The 19,949-nt window shown below is 33.9% G+C and overlaps 1 protein-coding gene across 3 annotated transcripts in view; it reads left to right on the top strand.

Moving 5' to 3' along the window:
- DOCK4 (dedicator of cytokinesis 4) overlaps positions 1 to 19,949 on the top strand; it is a 498,642-nt gene that overhangs the window by 357,683 nt on the left and 121,010 nt on the right. For all 3 annotated transcript variants that reach the window (XM_074268282.1, XM_074268284.1, XM_074268283.1), the window contains exons 24-25: positions 12,292 to 12,419; positions 15,729 to 15,863. In XM_074268282.1, coding sequence (XP_074124383.1) covers positions 12,292 to 12,419; positions 15,729 to 15,863 — 263 coding nt within the window. The remainder of the gene's footprint in view (positions 1 to 12,291; positions 12,420 to 15,728; positions 15,864 to 19,949) is intronic.

The following is a 19,949-nucleotide window of genomic DNA, read 5'->3' on the forward strand; positions in this document are numbered from 1 at the left end:
CTTCTTCTGATTCATGTGAGAACAGAAGAATGTCAGGCCCTTCCTGGAGGACAGGAGTTATTTTATATTTGTCTGTATCTGGCATATGGTAGGTGTTTGATGCCATTTGAAGGGTGTACAAATATTATAGCTGGGGGGAAGGGAAAGGAATTTGAAATAAACTGTTTTTCTTTGAAATTTTGGGTAGGAAATTGAAAGACAGAGTCATGAGGTGAAGTTTTCCTCTCTAAATCAATTTAAGGTTTATCATCATCTTAAAAGAGAAAAGAAGGTCATAGAAAGTGAATGGCTGGCTACAGAGATGGTATCAAAAACAGGATTTAGCTTTGGGGAACAATAATTTGTTACACTAGAATGATAAATTGAGCCCCTGGCTAGAGTAAAAAAAATGGATTTTAGGAAAGCTAAGAAGAATGTTCTTGGCAGGAGACTTGAGCTGATCAATAGTACTGAAATTTGACCAATTTCAGTATATATATATACCAAAAGTAGATAATGCAACATGTATAACAGGAGAATCAGAATTGTGGGCAATAGATCTAGTATTTCTCAGGTTAAAATAAAAGAAAAAAATTTAGGAACACATGTAGATGGCTTCAGATGTCTGTCCTTTTAGGACACTTTTATAATTTGTATTAGGAAGATATGATTCATCTCTTCCATCTGGCTCAACACTCTAATAAACTCATAAAAAATATCTTTTAGGTCTCTTTTTTCTCATCCAAATGACTTCCAACATGCTTTAGCTCTTGGAGTCATGGATTTCCAAAGAACTGCAAATTTGGGGGAAAGAAATCAACTATATGAGTTCAGAATGTGGGGAACATTAATACTCTACAATCCAACTAAACTATTATTTTCTTTGATCCTTATACATTGTGCTTCTTTTTCAGCCTTGGTGATATTGCCATGATATTTATTTTTCACCTTTAGTTATTAGAATTCCACACTTCCTTTAAAATGCAGCTCAAATACCACTTTCTAGCTGGTGTTCCAAAAGTCTTAGTATGATTTAAAGTTTCTAATAAAATGTACATATATAAACACAACTTTACAAAAATGTACATATGTAATTGTATATCTACACATGAGCATGTACTTACAATAATTTTTTTATCTTGTTACATATTTATAAAAAATTTTCAACAGTATTTTATTTTCCCAAATACATATAAGATAGTTTTCAATGTTCATTTTTGTAAGACTTTGTATTCCAAATTTCTCTCCCTCCTTTCCTTACCTCTCATCTCCCCAAGGCAGCAAGCAATCTGATACTGATTAAATATGTACAATTCTTTTAAGCATATTTCCATATTTATCACGTTGTATAAGAAAAATCAGACCAAAAAGGAAAAGACTGTGAGAAACAAACAAGCAAACAAAAGGTGAAAATATTATGCTTTCATTCATATTCAGTCTCCATAGTTATCTATCTGGATGGCATTTTCCACTGCCCTTCCTAAGTCTATTGGAATTGTCTTGAATCCCCACATTGTAAGGGCCCAGTCCATCGCAGTTGATCATCATATAATCTTGTTATTACTATGTACAATGTGGTCTTAATCCTACTCACTTCATTTGGCGTCAATATATGTAAGCCTTTTCAGATTTTTCTGAAATCAGCCTGTTCATCATTTTTTACTAAACAATAATATTCCATTATTTTCATAAACCATGATTTATTCAGCCATTCCCCAACTGATGGACATCCATTCAATTTCCAGTTTCTTGCCACTACAAAAAGAGATGCTACAAACATTTTTGCATGTGTGGTTCCTTTCTTCTCTTTTAGAAACTCTTTAGGAACTTTGCTGAATCAAAAGGTATGCATAGTTTTATAGCCCTTTGGGAATAGTTTCAAGTTATTCTCTATAATGGGTAAATCATTTACAGTTCCACCAGTAGTACATTGGTGTCCTAGTTTTCCCATATTCCTTCCAACAATTATTATTATCTTTTCTTGGTATCTTAGCCAATCTGAGAGATATGAAGTGGTACTTCAGAATTATTTTAATTTGTATTTTTCTAATCAATGGTGATTTTGAGCATTTTTTCATATGGTTAGAAATGGTTTTAATTTCTCCATCTTTGACCATTTGTTATTTGGGGGAAAATGTAAGTTTCTTGAGAAGAGGAATTTTTTTTTTTTCATTCCCAGTACTTATCATAGTGCCTGGCATATGTACTGCTATGTAGCAGTACAAACAACAGTTAGTAATTTTAGTTATTTATAAATGAACAATGGTCAAACAGTATGAGATGAACTACTCCCCCCCCAAAAAAATGGTAATATGATATTAAGCCACCTTAATTGTGAAGGGAAGTAGTAGTCTCCATGTTATTATGTGGAAGAGGGATTAGATTTATTCTGCTTAACATCTACAGGGAACAAGCAGAACTAATGTGTAAAAAAGTTATAGAAAGTCAAAATTTATCTCAAAATAAATAGGAAATAAGTAGTTGAATAACTTAAGGTTGGAGTCAAGAAAACCTGGGTTCATGTCCTGCCTCTAAGATGTATGGGATGTAAGAAGCATGGACAATTCACTTAACATCTTAGTGACCTTTAAGTTTCTCTCCAAGATTCTAAGTTTCACAGAAATTAGTGATCTGTGTTGATAGTTTCCACATTAGAACTCCCCACACCAATGAAATTATAACTATACATAACATACAACATACATACATGGTAGAATGATGATGATAATAACAAATTTCATAAATATTAAAATTGTCCTAAAATTTAATAGGCTGCATTGGGAGGGAGTGAATTTCCTTTCATGGAAGTCTTCAAGTAGAGGCTAAATGGGGATTTATGTAACAAGTAGGGATTGGTTTAGATGATTTCAAAGGTCCCTTTTCAGCTCTGAGTGTAGTTGCCTGGTGAATAGATAATTAAAACAAAGGAGTGAGATAGTCTTGTGGGTTATTTTACCCTGGCCACTGTAGAGACAAATTAATTCCCTTACTCTACTGTTAGATGTCATTATATAGGAATGGCTAGAGTTCTGGGCCTGGAGTTAAGAAGAACTGAGTTCAAAACCAGACTCATTCTCTTACTAGATTAAGTCACTTTACTTCTAGGTCTCAATAAAATAGAAATAATAATAATACTTATCCCCCAATGTTGTTTTGATGATAAAGTGACATAATATTTACTAACTGCTGTAAATCTTGAAGCACTATAGGAATGCTAGCTTTAGAGTTGGTCATCCAACCTCCTCATGTTACAAATGAAAAAACCAAGGCCTAAAATTAAAACAATTTTCCCAAGTTTACATTAATAATAATTAGGAAGTCCAAATTTTTAGCATAACTTCACTGCTTCTTTTTATAATATAACAGAATGCAACTGTCTACCAGCTCTATTTTCTTTCTTCCTTGCACAATAGTAGACAACCACTGACAAATTCTTCACTGACTCACTATTTGCAATGTTATTTCTAAGCAAAATCTGTTATAATTAATTAAATTATAGTTTAGCTCCTGTCAGCTATATTTTACATAGACAGTTTGCTAATTAGATTTTAAAGAGGCATCGTGGACTGAAAGAACAAGCTTTAACAAGTCACTATAGAATTGTCATTCATGTTTGATCATTGGTTTTTTAAGGACCTTTTTTTGTTGTTGTTCATCTCATTTGTATCTTGTTAAATTCAGGTCCACAAAGCAGGTCCATAGAGCATTGTCTAGATTTTGATTTTTGTCCAAATTTCCAATCATTTCCTCTGTCACTCCTATACTACAAAGTAAATAGGTAAGTATTTGTAGATTGTTTCAGAATTTCTGGAAATTTTATCTCTCTCCTTTGAGATAAACTCAGGGGATAACTGTCTGGGCATTAGAGAAAGCCAGAAAAGCCTTAGGCACCCAGATAAAGGGCTCCAAAACTTAATGTTTTGAATCTTGAAATTAATCTGCAGCATTTACAGGCTTTAAGGAAATTGCCAGGTTCTGCTTGGTGACTTGAAAGCTTTGGTAATAGCAATCAGGAAAATATTGAAAGGGATTGGTTAGTAGTGTGAGCAGAGAGATGATCAAGGAGGAGGTTATGATAACCCTAGCCAAGAAAGGAGAAGGGCCTGAAACAGGGCAATAATATTTGAAATAGCAAGGAGAGAGATATTAGGCTCACAACCTCTACAAGATCAATCAGTTTGAACTATGATCTTCACCTTTATTTCTGTTTTGCTTTGCACTGCTTGATGCTTGGTGATTACTTAACTATCTACAGGTGCAGCTAAGCTATTTTCTTAACTTAAGTAAAAGTCCTAGGTGTCTGTTCAACTTTTGGATAATTGAACGACTGATCAAGCTAATTCACAGAAAAGTAGACATAAGGATTCACTATACATACTAAACATATGTTATTGATAAGAAGTTGCACTAAAAAAAAAAAAAATTCTAAAACCTAAAAGGTCCTATTGATTTTTTTTAATCCTCCCAGTGGGGAAAAAAAATTCCTAAAAAGGTATAAAAAAGGTTTTATTGTTTTGAGCCAATAAAGCCACCAATCCTTACTACCAGGTTATTTTGCTTTCTTTGAGACTGCAGTAAATTTCTCTAAAGGTTATGTTGAAAGTACATTTCAGAGTTACTTCCCATAAATTAATGGGCTTCCCTGGTTCCATGCCATAACATACCAGAAGGATCTTTGGTGGGTGGTATCTATTATTCTGGCAACAGCTTTGAAAATAAAGGCTTACTGCATTTCAAGGGTGCTTAGTAGCTTTTCTTCCTGAGAACTGTAGTTAAGGTGCAATTTATATTGATTTTTATTGCAGCAAGAGCTATAGAGTTTCATTTGCACTTCCAAAACTGATCTGGTTTAAAACTTTGCTGCTAACCAGATGTGAGCTAAAGAAGCTGATAAGCCTTAAAGCAGTCCACACCAAATACACTGCAGCTGCTTCCTGAATTTTACTGAGCATAACAGCTAGGAATAATCTTATGTAACAATGTGTATTGTGTTGAATATAACAATGATAATTATGCTTTAAAGTGTATATTGACAAACATTTTTCCATGTTGGCCGTAGAATATAAGAAAGTATAGAGAGAATGCTATGTAATTGTGGTGATCAGGTTTAGTCTTAGATAAAAGTGGTGAAAATCTAACTTTTGCTCTTTACTGCAGTGAGGGGGCAGGGTAGGGATGCTTATGGAATACTGCACATATTGTCAAGCATGAGTGATTTTTTTTTCCTCATTCTTTTTAACTTTTCCTTTGAAAGGATTGCTGGCAAAATGGGAAAAATGTATTTAAAAACAAATGTGATATTAAAGACAAAAGATAATTTAGAATGTACAGATGATAAATATATGTATATATAGTGTATATACATACATACAAATGTATATATATGTGTGTATCTTTATGTATATGCAAATATATGCGTCTTAAAGAATGCACATTTTCTGTTGGTCAGAAAATAAGTTTTGACTAAAAACAGTCAATATATAATATATAATGTGATATTATATATTATAATATATAAATTAACTTGCAAGCCCCTATTATTTCATATGTATACTTTCTCCTTATCATCAATCCACTTCATACCATACAAGCCTTTGTCTGATGGGCTCTGCCAGATTAGGAAAATTCTTGCTTCAGAGCTGCTGTATTCTCTCCAAACTAGGTAGTGTCTTGAAAGCATTTGCCAAAAACTTGTCCAAATACCTGGATTATTTTAAGAATTTTCCCACATAATAGTGAAAGGGTTGTCAAACTCCTATGTTCACTCTCTTGCCTAAACTGAAATAACTAGTCATGTGTATGTATGTTCCAAATTATATTCATTTTTTTTCCTTAAGGAAAACAAAATAAGGCCAAAATAAGGCCAGAATAAAGTAGACTATCCCATGTCATTTCTGAGTCTGCCCATAGAAGCAATAAAATCACAGTGAATAAGTGTCCGTACTTTACTTCTTCATAAATAGGTTCCTTTATTTCTTATTAAGGTTCTCTGTGAACTGGTTCTAGAGGGGAGGAAGGGAGAGGGGAAAAGAGAAGAAGAAGAGTGGGAGGTTGGGAGGGAGGTTCTAGAAGGATATGCCAGAAGAAAACAAATCCTGGCAGATCCTTCAAATTTCAGTCCAGTGACAGACTGTTTTCTGAGGACCAGCTTTGCTACAGTAGAAAAGGCCCATTTCTAGAAAGTGGCTACCATGGGATGAATAATTTTGAAAAAAGGTAACTGATATAGGCCATTTACTTATGAGTGAAGAAATGATGATCATTAGTAGAAGGATTATCTTACCTGATAAAATGATCATTCCTTTTGAAATAACAATTCACAAACTTTGGGTCACCCTGAATATAATTTTATGCAAGTTTTCTGACCTTATTCATCAAATTTGTAAAAATATTACTCAATATAAAAGAGTGTAAGCTTTAGACCTATTGGGCAGAGATGAGAAAAAAATACTCCTCTTTCTAGCAATATAGTAGATAGTGCAGAAGTGTGAAATTCACTCCCAGATGTCAAGCAAAACTTCCAAAGAAATAGTCAACTAAGCACAATAGAACATATATTATGTTTATTTGTGATTTTCTGAGTCAATATGCAACAGGGATCCTTTTCTGTTTGAGTTTGACATCACTGGTAGAGTGAGAAGAGCATTGAACTCCTGATTTTGGGTTTTTAATTCCTGTTCTGCTATTTTCAAAATGTATAAACTTAATCAGGAGCCTTTATGAACTTGCTTCCTCAACTGTAAAATGAAAATTATAATATTTGGGCTCACAACAGGATTGTTGTGAGAATCATATGAGGCTTAATAATTTCATGCTTTCAACAAAGTCACTACCGCCAAAGGTCTCAGTTTCCCTAATTCCAAAGTGAGGAGATTGGCTTAAATGATCTCTAAAGTCTTTTTCATGTTTGACATGTGTGAAGACCCTTTCTATAATGGTAATGTCTGTGTAAGAACTTTGAAAGTATTTTTCCTCAGTAAGATAGAGTTGATAATGTATTCTTTTGATGATTTCTCACTTTTAGAATATTTCTCTCACAGTCCCTGTGATTATGTATGTTTTGGCTGAGTCTACCATTGCACATGTAGCACATGAAAAAAATTATATTTTTGAATGGCCTTGTGATCTGAAAAATCCTTGGTTGTTCATTGTTTATTTTTATTTTTTATTTTTTTTTTCATTGTTTATTTTTAAAAACATTTTATTGATGTTTTAAAAAATATTGCTGTCACTTCTCAATAGAATCTTCCCATCTTACAAAGATTATAATTGAGCAAAACACTTCATTTCAAGCTCATCAATCTTTCCATCTCCTCAATGAGAGGAGAGGGCTATATGTCACAAGTCTTTTTGGACCAAAACTGGTCATTGCCTCTCTTTCAGTATTGTTTTCCTTTGAATTATTGGATTAATTATATTCTGATTTGCTTCAATTCATAAACATCTCAAACGTCACTGAATTTATCATAATCTTCTTTTCTTTTAGTACAGTAAATAATCCATTGCATTCATGAACCACAGTTTGTTCACACATCCTCAACAATTGTTTTCACAGTCGACTCATGAAGTGATACAGCCAGATTGGGAGGAAAAAATTTTTGGCCATCATGCAATAATGAGCCTCTTTATTATGGCCTACCCTAGCTGTCTCCAAATGGGAAGACAATAGACTTCCAACCCACAGTTTAGGGGCATTTTGGCAGAACTTAACAGATTAAGGTTTTCCAGGAAGTATCCTTTGAGGATTGACTATATGCTGCCCATCTTTTATAAAGTAGAAAGACCAATTCCACAGGTCATCTATTATGTCCCACTTTATATTACTATCTTTTCCCTTGTAATGGGAATTTCCATGTAGATAAAATAACTGGAAAGAATAATTGGTAGCCCATTTTCTAAACAGAGTACACTTGAAGTTTGTTCATCCTTTCCTTAACTTTTTTAACTTCTCGTAAAGACTTGATGTTAATCATGGCTTTCTCTAATCTATTTGTAGGTTGCCTCAGTTAAGAAAAAAAGTTCTTTCCTCTGTGTTTACTTGGCCTTTCTTCTTCAGTTCTATCTACTTCAGCAGAACATTCTGCCCATCTTGTTTCTAATCATCTCCATGTGAGATTGCCACATCTCAGCTGCTGAGGTGTCTTGCTGGCTTCCAATTTATTTATATGCCCTTTCTGGTGAGGATGAGCTGTAGTGGCCATATGGATCTGATCACACGACTTATTTTAGTATCATTCCTACTCATGCCAAAATGCTGATTTATAGGATCCCTGGACTGAGTCCTATTCTTGGAGGAAGCAAAGATCAGCTTGTCTCTATGTTTAGAGTCACTTAGGGGATAAACTTTTAAAATTTATACTTTTCATACTGTAGTCAATGTTATTCCCTTGACTAAGGGGCAGTAAAGTAGATAAATATGAGATTGAGTGATCATGCTTTAAACCTTCCAAACTGAATAGCAAAAAAAAAAAAAAAAAAAAAAAAAAAAAAAAAAAAAAAAAAAAAAAAAAAAAAAAAAAAAAATTGCTTAAATTGCATTTTCCTTGCTTGGTCAGTTTGCAATTTTTTTTTTTTTTTTTTCAATTTTAAAGGCAAGAATTAGCATTTCAACCAGTCAGCTAATTTGGCCTTCAGAAAGACTGGGAAATGAAGACAGAATAACTAATGGCAGGCTCCTGATCATGGTAATACCTATGCACATTAATTTGATAATTTGCATTGGTTGACACCATATGTAATGATGAAAAGACAAGAGCCTGCATGATATAGTGGATGTAATAATGAAATTGGAGTCAGAAATAACTGGGCTCAGATTCCACTTTTGATTTTTAGTAGCTATTTAACTTAACCTTCTTGAGCTTCAGTTATCTAATCTATAAAATTATACCTTCCTTTAGTGAGTATTTTACAAAAGTGGTGGAAGACTCAAATAAGGTAATTCATCTATGATACCCCTCTTCTGTTACTCCCCAGTTCTCATTTGGAGGATGTGTTCTCCACCCCTGCCTCTCTCCTTCCCCACCAGAAACCCCCAAACAAACAAAGAACTAACAGGTTCTAGGTCACCTTTGGGTATGGACTCCTAAAATTATAACTACTGAGAACACACCAACGGATACCTGTCTTTAAGCAACCAGATTCAGTTAGCTCAAAGCAAAAGTATTTACTAAAATGGCATAATAAAAAGCACAATATCTCTCTGATAAACCAAGGGTCTGTTCTTTCATAAATATATCTACCATTATTGATTGGGGGGGGGGGTGACCATTGATTTCTACAGTAGAGAAGTACACATGTAGTTTCCTACTTCCTATGTGGGAGGCAGCTCAATAGCTGTCAATAGCATGGTGAGGCTGAAGTCAGGGAGACTTTCAAGTTCCAATCTGCCCCCAAACACTTAATTTTGCCTTCAACCTCTGGAGAAAGAAATCTTGGCCTCTGGTACTGCTTTGTAATTTTGATTTAAGATATTTACTCTTCAGGAAGGAGATAGAACCCATACTATAGGGACCAATAACAGCTTCTCATCCTTTGCTGTTATTGTTGTGTCATTTTGCAGTCATATATAAACTGAGTCTTTGTGACTCCATCTGGGGTTTTCTTGTCAAAGATTTTGGAGTAGTTTGCTATTTCCTTCTCTAGCTCATTTTACAGATGAAGAAACTGAGGCAAATAGGGTTAAATGACTTGCCCAGGGTCACAGAGCTAGTAAGTGTCTGAAGCTGGATTTGAATTTGGGGAGATGAAACTTCTGACTGCATTCTATCCATTGCACCATCTAGATATCCTGTCTATGTTTTAAGGTATGTCAGTCTTAGACTCCTTTATTCTATCCTGCAGCTGTAGCCCCTCTACTCTTTTATGTGTCTGCTACCATTACCGATAGAATTTAGGGGAGCTAGAAATCTGCCCCACTCTACAATACTTTCCAAGGGGCACAAGAGAAGCAATAAAGAGTGAATTACTCAATTCTTGCTTTTTTAAAGGTTACCACTTATCAGTTGTTAGAGTTCCATTTGTCATTTGCATTTATCCGGTAGTCTATTGGCTGTTGTTGACTGAAGAGATTTTAAATTCTTATCAGCAATTATAGCCCTTGTGATATTATGTTTTATAGTTATTTAAGAAACCTTTTCTGTAAGAAATCTTCCATACTTTGTTATTGGATTGTTTAAGTAATTCCTGAATACTATATTCTCTGATTCTTAGGAAAACTTATTTAGAGACCTTTTAAAAAAAAAAAAATAACGACAGTATTCAAAGTTTAAAACCATTATGTAACTGTTAATAGTAGTATTAGTATAAAGCAAGCATTTATTAAGTTCTTTCTATGTGGCTTTGTGCTAGTTGCTAAGAGTACCAAAAATAAATAAATAATTAATTGAATGAATGAGTGAAAAAAAAAAATGAATGAATGAATGAATGAATAAGAGTCCCTGCTTTGAAGGGACCTAGCAGTTAATTTATAGACAATATAATCTTATGCTTTCACAAATAGATTTTATTTACTTTTTGACTTATGTTCTGTTATCAATATGTTCTTAGAATGTAAATCACATTTTTTAATAGATCATATCCATTGCACAGTGGAAAGAAAAATGGGTTCAGGACTAGTTTATCAATCCCTCTGACCATGGTTAAATGATTCAACCTCTGGGCTTCATTGTCTTTATCTATAAAATGAATATAATAATATTGTATTACCTTCTACTCAGGGTTGCTGTGGAGAAAGTCTTCTATAAGCTTTAAGGGCTATGTGAATATATAATATTCTGGTTATCAACTTAATTATTATTAATACACAACAACTATTTCAGAGGTGATTTTTCTTCCTGTCTGACTGAATTGCAGTTGTCAGTAACCCCAAACATGTTGAGGTTTTTTTCTCTTTCAAATAACTTCTGGTTTCTAGATAAATAAATTTATCATGGAAATTCACCTTTTAAAAGACTCCTATAGTCTGTCACTTCATAAAACAATGGATTATCCTGTAACAAATAACCACCTTCCTATTTATTCTCTAAGTCTGAGTTCTCCTTAAAGTTCTTAAAGTATAGCAGATTTATAAATGATCTCTTAGGTGTAGACCTGAAGCTTAAGTTCTCTTGAGTTGTTATCCTAAGGAAAATTTCCAAATATTACATTTGTGCTTGATTTCCACATAGAATTCAATTGGATTAGTGGAATAACATTTTTATTTGGTTTTGTTTTAGTCTTCTGAAGTAGATAAAGAGACAAGACTGTAAAGGGCTGAAACTGAGTTGATGCACAGAGGTCCTCCCAGCACTTAAGGCAAATTAGCAATTGGACAATACTCTATTAGCTTATGCTTGGAGAATGACCCTGCCCAACTACTCAGAGATGGCTTGCTCTGTGGGTGTAAACAGAGAATTGTGAGAGGGATTAGAGGGTGGAGTAAGACTAGCAGGAGTCACTTTTTGGCCCTGGAGAGAGAGAAAGGTGTGGAGACTCCTATGTGGATTCCCCTGACTGCTGTACCCCTAAAGACCAAGAATAAAGATCAAGGACTTTGCTTATCCTGACTCCAGCTGATTCTAAGGTATCCAGGGTGCTAACTCGATCTTCACACAGGAGTACTAGTTAGAAATGGGAGGATATAACATATTAATGATGTTGGGATCAGGTGTGCAGGCCAAATGAAATTTTTATAAACTAAATGACTTGTAAATACTAGATTGAAGGCTTCTAATAAGTTTTATCATTCTATATAATTCTATGTTTTATCACTCTATGTTGTTCAAATGAGAGCACTTAAAGAAATAGCAAGTAAAAGAAATGGATCCAGAGCTTTCTATGGGTTAATATCCTTGCCAACAGGTACCATACGTTTATCTGTATTCTATCTGAAGGGACCATGTTGGACTAGAAAAACATAACAGATCTTCAAACTAAGAGTCCTAAAAGCACTGGATATATTCATTTATCCATTTGCAAATGATTAAAAAATACATTAAGTAAACACTAAAATATTTTTATATATTTATGCTGAAGCATTCCGAGGTGCCTATTCCAGGAGCTAATTTAAAATTGTTTAAGAAGGAAAATATAATGTTTAACCTACAAGGAAAATGTAGTGTTTAACCTATATCAGTTTGCTTTCTATCTTGTGGAAGGGGGAAGTAAGGGGGAGAGAGAGAAAATTTTAAAATATAAAATGTTACAAGAATGAATATTGAAAATTATGTGTATTTGGAAAAAATAAAATGCTATTGAAGGAAAAAAAGGGAAATGTAATTAGTTTTCTAATGGGACTTCTGAAATAAGTGACACTAATAACTTTTTCCTTTTTAGATTCTAGATATATACTTCTGCCTGTTGTTTTGCATCACCTTCACATGCATTTGCAAGAGCAAAAGGACCTCATCATGTGTGCCCGAATTCTTAGCAACATATTTTGTCTCATCAAGAAAAATAGCTCAGTAAGTAAACAGTCATGAGATGTAAACTTTCATTAAGTATTTTCCATTAATCAAATAGCATTAAGATTTGAAGGTAAAATAATGTGACTACTAAGATGTACTTGTTTTGATTTCTACCTGAGTTTACTTTTTCTTCATTTTATATTGAAATAATTTTTGTAAGATAGTAGGACTGATTTTCATCAAGTAAAAAGTAGTCTTTGCAATTTAGGTCTCCCAACCTTAGATATCTGAGTTAGAAGATCTGAGTTCACAGTCCACTTCTGATAGGCTTAATACCTATCTAAACTCAGGTAAGTCAGATAAAAGTCTTGGAGCTCAGGTCCCTTATTTATCCAGTGAGGATATTCAACAAGATGGCCTCTTTTAGCTATAAATTTATCATCTTATTATTGTTACCGTTCAAATTTATGAAAATCTCCATGACAAGTCTTGGAAATTTCTCAGTAGCTAGATTGTGGAAGGTCTATCTTTTTGGAGTAAATTCTCCAGGAATCTTAGAAATATCATTGGGATTCTTAAACAGAGAGCCACAGATTCCCAACTGGTCTTTGGTTAGATTTTACAGGATTCATGAATTTGGAAGGGGAAGAAATACAATTTTATTTTCATTAATCTTTGGTTTCCATTGTGGTCTTATGTAATTTATTTTGTTCATTGTTGTGCATTTAAAAACATTATTCTTTGAAGGGGATGATTGTCAAAGGAATCCATGACAAAAAAAGGTTTAGAACTCTTTTCTTAGAGACCCATAATTCCTAAGTTAGAAAGAGCTTGAGGTATCATCTCCCACCTGTTTCCTTGAAATCCCAAGTTTTGATATCTTTAGCCTCTTGAGGGTACAGTGAATAGAATGCTGAACCTGGAGAAAAATTGGGTTCAAATACTACCTCATACACTTACTAGCAGGGTGATCCTGGGCAAGTCACTTTTTCTTTGTTACCTTCAGTTTCCTCCACAGTAAAATGTTTATAACAATTGCACCTACTTCCTAGAATTGTGGTGAGTATGAAAAGAGATATTTGTAAAGTACTTTGTAGCCTTTAAAGCATACATACATATCATTATCTTTCTTGTATTCTTCAGTAGTATTGGTTTGAATAAAATTCTAGCTAATACCTAAAAAAAACCCTTCCTTATAAAAGTAAAATACTGAAATGCTATTGGTGGGAAGGAATTCTCCATGTTTAGATCACAAGTTCTGGTTCCTATTTGTATGTATAGATAGCTTTCTTATCCAGTTTTGCAATTCTAGCACCATTATTAAGGCACAGTGCTAGTTGGTAGTGATTGTTTCCAAAAATAAACTAGTGGACTATGATTTTTTATATTCATTTTTGTTACTTTTCCCTCTATTATTTTATCCTATTAACCCTTCTCAACTTTCCCTACTCCTTTTCTAGTGATGCAGTAAATTGATAGAGAGTTAAATTAGGTTATATAATTTTGACCATCATTTTCCTGAGAGTAGAGCTATTTCTGAGGAAAAGGCTGGGACTGATTTTCCTGAGCAATGCTCTCTGGATATTTACCAAGAGAGGAAGCTGCTCAGAAAAGGATGATGAGGCGTTTACCTCAGTTATATTACCTAGGACAGCAGACCTCATTAGGAAAAGGGAAAATGAGAGTGAGTATAAAAATGAAGAACAGGATGGATCAGTGCTGTGATTGAAAGTATAATATATTTCGTCTCTTATGAATGTAAGAAGAATAATTCCACTGCTTTGTTGGGTTGATTTTTCAAACCCTTATAATAAACAGGGTTTATTATAAGCATGGGGTGAAGTGGTTTTGAATTTCAGATTGTTTCTTTTGGTTTGGAAGTGACAGAGAATCTTTAGATAAGGCTAGCGTAGGAATCTGACTTATACTCAAAAAATGGGGGCTATGAGTAACCCAGAGGATATCTGTAATTTTTCTGGGGATGTGTAATATGCTCATAATATATATTAAGAAGCAGCTTAACTTATTATACAGAGGACCTGTCAGTTAGGAAGATTTACTTTCAAGACTTGTCTCTGAAATAAGCTGTGTGACCTTGAGCAATCATTCATCCTGTCAATTCATTGCAGAGAGAATGCCAGACATGGAATTAGAAAGGATGTAGATTCAGGCACTTAGGCAATTCATTTTGGGGCCTCAGTTTCCTCATTTGAATAGGAAGAAGCAATTGGACTCATAGGCCTCTAATTCCATTTCAGCCCTATATCTATAATTTCGTAAACCAATGTGAAGTTTGTTGATCTGTATTGATTAGTAAAGGAAGTTTCCATAATAGGAGTTCTTCACATAGTTGAGATAACAAGTCGTAGACTCTCACCTCCTTACTCACTTATGCATATATACACATATGTAAACATAACATAAGAAATGTTTTATGAAGTTCTGGCCAATAGTCCTTTAATATTTACTTTCCATAAGGCAGAATTACAAACAAGGTTTCTTCTAGTGGTTAACTATCCATCCTCAGAATGTTGCCTTGTGCAGCTCTTTTTTTTTTTTCCAATATATGTATACATATTTATTATTTTTTATTATAGCTTGTTATTTACAAGATATATGCATGGGTAATTTTTCAGCATTGACAATTGCAAAACCTTTTGTTCCAATTTTTCCCCTCCCTCCCTCCCTCAGATGGCAGATAGACCATACATGTTAAATATGTTAAAGTATATGTTAAATACAACATACGTATACATGTTTATACAGGTATTTTCGTCAAGTTCTTTTGAGTCCTAATTACCAGCAGCTGATTCAATGAATCATTGTGCAACTATGGGCATAGTGTATCTGCCCGTTTCTGGTGATTTCAGACTCTGTATTAGCCCGAGCTCAGTGAGATCACCTTGCACAGAACTGACATATTTGGCCTGGGAGAAAGACTTCAGGCTTCTTTATCTATTTATCCCATCTTTTATATACTGAGATTTTGTTGATAATTTTAAAGAACTAGTTAACTATTCTTTCTACTTTCCTATAACAGATTTCTGGGAGAGAGCCCAAAAATTGTACAGCAAAAATCTGAAGAATATTAATGGTACAAGTTTAGATGACCTGCTAACTGAATGTATAGCCTTAGGAAATTATTTAACCTTTCTGGCCTTCTATAATATCACTATCTATAAAGTAAAGGAATTGAGCTAGATAATTTCCAAGGTTCTTTCCAGCTCTTAAATTTGATAATGCTCTTTCTAAATTTGGATGATTTGTTTTTCCTTTATCATTTAAAAAGGAAAGTAGAAATCTTTGTCATGTTCATCAAAATTACAGTATATACCTTTGTATAGATTTACATTTTTTTCTCCTTAGGAAAAATCTGTTCTGGAAGAAATAGATGTGATTGTGACTAGCTTGCTAGATATCCTTCTGAGAACCATATTAGAAATCACCAGTCGCCCTCAGCCATCCGGCTCTGCAATGAGACTTCAGTTTCAAGATGTGACGGTAAGATCATTTTAAAAAAAAACAAAAACAAAAACAAGAACACTGGGAAGGAACAATTTGTACTTGTTTGTACTTTGGTCATTTTAAAAGTAGATCAAAACTGGGTAATATAAGGAGATATATCATGAGTGAGCTGTTTTCCTTTATAATGAGTATTGCTATCTATCTTATAGAGCATTTCTATGAGTTTTTAGTAGATTTAGCAAACCTAGAATGAATTTTCTAAAAGGCAATTGAACAATTATTTAACATTTTAAAATCCAAATTTTGCTTATATTAAATGTACTTGACTTATAGACCCACAGCCACACTGATAGATTTTTTTGAAGTCACAATGATTAAAAAATATTACAGAGAAATAAAAAGAGCATGGGATTGAGAGTTCTGCCTTAGGGAGCTATGCCATTCTGATTAGCTGTGCTACTTTGATAAAGTCCATTAGCTTTTCTGCTTCTGTTTTCACATCCAAAAAACAAGGAGTTGGATGCTTTGCTGTTAGGGAAACCTTTCAGCCTGAAAATTCTCCAAAGCCAAAAAAATACACATAGAATATTTTGCTGGACTTGTGATCTTCTCCAATGGGTACTCTCTTCAGTGATATAAACGGCATACCCTATAGGCTTTTTGACATTGTAGGCCTCTTCAAAATCCCCTGGGAGAGAGTGGGGGGCAATCTATCCAATGTACTGGGGAGGCCTTTCTCTAAATCTCTACATTGCATAGAAATTTATGGCATATATGACCAACTCAAAAATATAATTTAGAAATGGATGTTGATATTTTTTTTCTATTTAAAACTTACCTTCATTTGACAGTTTGGTCTATTGCTAAGATAGTAGAAAAAAAAAAAAGTTGATTTGCATACGCTGATAAATTTGTCATTTAAAAAATGTTATTTGTAAGAGTGTCTGCTCTTAATAGTGTGCCAAGCACTTCTTCTTAAGAATTTTTGTTAACTAGAGATAAGTCTTTTAAGCTCTCTGAGCTTCACTTTCCTTATCTGTGAAAAGCAGGGTTCAGACAAGATAATCTTTAAGTTTCCTTCCAATTGTATTTCCTAAGATCCTCTGAAATATGCTTCCTTTGGTGCTATGTTAAAATAACATTATTTTCCTACTGGAATATGAGATTTTGCTTTGCCTGTAAATCACATTGGATCTAAGAAGGTTGCTCAAGAAATGAACTATTGTTATTATAGATCACCTACCTACTTTCTCAGAGTTCAGCTTTACCTGAGTGGGCAGAATGATATAATTAAGCAGTATTAAGCCTAGCTTTCCCACCTTTGTAATTGCAGAGAAGAGAAGAAAAGATCATTCTTTTAAATTTGAAATGGAAGACATTATTTTTTTTACAAACAAAAAACAAAACCAGCTTAGAAATAAAGATAATTTCCCTTTGGTATTGGTTGGTGCCATTAGGGATTGGATCATTATGACTTTTTATAGTAAGAGTGTATATGCTTCCTAGCAATAAGCATTTCTCTGAATCCTAAAAATCAAATGTAACACAAGATCTTTTTTTAATGTCATAAAATTGCACATGTTTGAAATAAGCCAAAAAAAAACCTGTTGATTAGAAAAGAGAAATCCATGTATGTCAACTTAATTCTGTCATTAAAAAAATTTAATTTATATCTAAATGTTTTGGAGGAAGGCAGTGGAAAGAATCTTATACCACAGAATCTGAGGATATGGATCAAATCTCTGCACCTAGAAAATCCCTTGATTTTCTAGCTGATTGTGGACAAGCTTATGTGTTTGAAACTTAGCACCAGATGATGAAATTAATATAGACACCAAGTGTTGGTAGTCATGTGAAGAATTCACAGTGGCCAATCTCTTTGGCAAAAGTTAGGTTTATTTAGACAAAATGAAGGATACAAGAGGCACCAAGAGTGGTAAATATGAAATAGATTTGGGAGATATATATTTAGCAAGGAAATGGGGTTTTAACTATTAACAGTAGAAAGGACACATTCCCTAGTAGAACTTACAGTTAATTGGGAGAAAGGGAATACACCATGAGGTGGGAATATGCCATTAACTGGCAAGCTAAACCCATAGAGGAGTTTAGTGTGGTAGAGGGGGTGAGAGGAAGACACCATGAAACATTGAGGAGGGGGTAGGGAAAAGCACCATGAGGCAAAAGCTGTGGAGGGCTTAACCCAAAAGAAGTTTGATAAACATAGTGTAAACCATGGACTGATTTATAGGGACAATTTAAGATTGGGGGTTTGACATAATTTGAATTTCTAACTGGATACAACAAGACAGAGCCATCCAAGACCTCCACAGAGGGTGAGACTATAACTTTAAACTCATCAATGTCCTTCCCTGCTTGCCTCAAGGAGTAAATTTATCAGCAGTCTCTCCCAACCCCACTTAGTAATTCAGGACCTGATCTAGGTCCCTTAGCTTCCTTCAGTTTTCCAGACTATAAAATGGGATTATCTTGCATCCTTCTATCAAATCTTCAGTGTTACAAAAATAGCTTTGAGCTATAACAGTGTAATGCATAGTGCAAATCAAATGCCTTGTAAAATGTGATGTGCCTAAAAAGAAAGATTGTGAGGATGGCTTACAAAAAAGAAAAAGGAAAGAGCAGTGGTGCAGTGTTAAGTATCCTCCCTAGAAGGACTGTGAAACACACTTCACTAGAAAACATACTGAACTATCTTTCTGAGGGGAAAGCTCACTTAAGATATAAAGAATGATTTTTGCTAGGATGTATAGATCTGTTTTGTTTTGCTTTAATGCATCTTTGGTTGCATTTCTTCTTTGACTTTTACCTCTGTTCATTACTTTACAGTGAAAAATAGATCCTTTTCATTCAGAACAACTTCTCTTAGGCTTGGAATATGTCAGCTTTATTTTATTTTTTTCATAGAGAAAAAGATTTGTTAATGTAAAAATACTGCAATAACAGCCTTATACGTTACATCATAACTTTACTTTGTTTTATAGTATTCATGTACACGTTCACACACACATACACATCCAGACATAGCTTTTTTTCATAGTCCAGACTCATAACTTGAATACTGTGGCCAATTTGAAAAATATCTTTTTCAAATGTTATTTGTAAGCACTTCCAATATTAAATATGTTCTATATCTGTTCAAACCAGCCCCATTCTCTTTTTTCCAGATCAAATCAGGAATCACATTATCCGAATACAAAAATCCTTCATACAGAATATCATAATAAAAACAAAGAAAAATATTCTTCTATATACAAGAATACTTTCCCACAGATTTCCAGTACCATCTATTAGAGGGAATATTTGTAGTCCAAGTATCTCATGATCTCTTAATTGAGTCCCAGCTGGAAAAACTTCAGCTACTATTGTCAATTGCTGAGCAGCTTTCTGTTCTGAGAAGCTCCAGAGAGCTGCTATTGCAATCTACAGTCTTTTAACTTAATTGTAGCTACTGTGTGACTTCTTTTCTGTAAGAAAACTAGCCCATTACCTCAAGGCTATTTAAGTTCCTTTGTGAGTCAGATCTACAACCACTTGCAGCCAGCAGAGCAACAGCCAGGCAAATCAATTCATTCTTTTTGGACCACTTTATTTCTACCCTGCTTGATATTTGGATTGGAGAGAGTAAATTCCTTTAAATTCCCATCACCTCTTTGGGCACTAATACCAGATCTATTCGAATTACCCAAAAGCTTTATTTAGCTACACTGGAGGGACAATGTGAAATTAATTTTGATCTGCACTTTTTCAACTGCACATAAATTACTTCTTATCCTAAACTAGAATAATAATAATAATAATAACATTTAAATTGTACTTCAAGATTTATAAATAATTTGCCTCACAATTGCATTGTAAAGTATTTTTGGTACCTTATGGGCATGTTCTGTGAGAAGGAAAATATGGAAGCTATTGATGTGGAACCTACTGATTTGTGTTGTTCAGCCAAATTATAAGATAGGAAAGATGAATTGAAGGAAAATAAAGTGTTTCCTTCCTATAAGCAGCCACATCACAGAGTGTAAGGATGATGAGGCTCATAAGAGTTAAACCTTTACCTGTGGTCATGCTGCCCATAAGGGTCAGGGTGATGATTCAAACATG

The sequence above is a fragment of the Sminthopsis crassicaudata genome, chromosome 5, assembly GCF_048593235.1.
Source record: "Sminthopsis crassicaudata isolate SCR6 chromosome 5, ASM4859323v1, whole genome shotgun sequence".
Classification (NCBI taxonomy): Eukaryota; Metazoa; Chordata; class Mammalia; order Dasyuromorphia; family Dasyuridae; genus Sminthopsis; species Sminthopsis crassicaudata.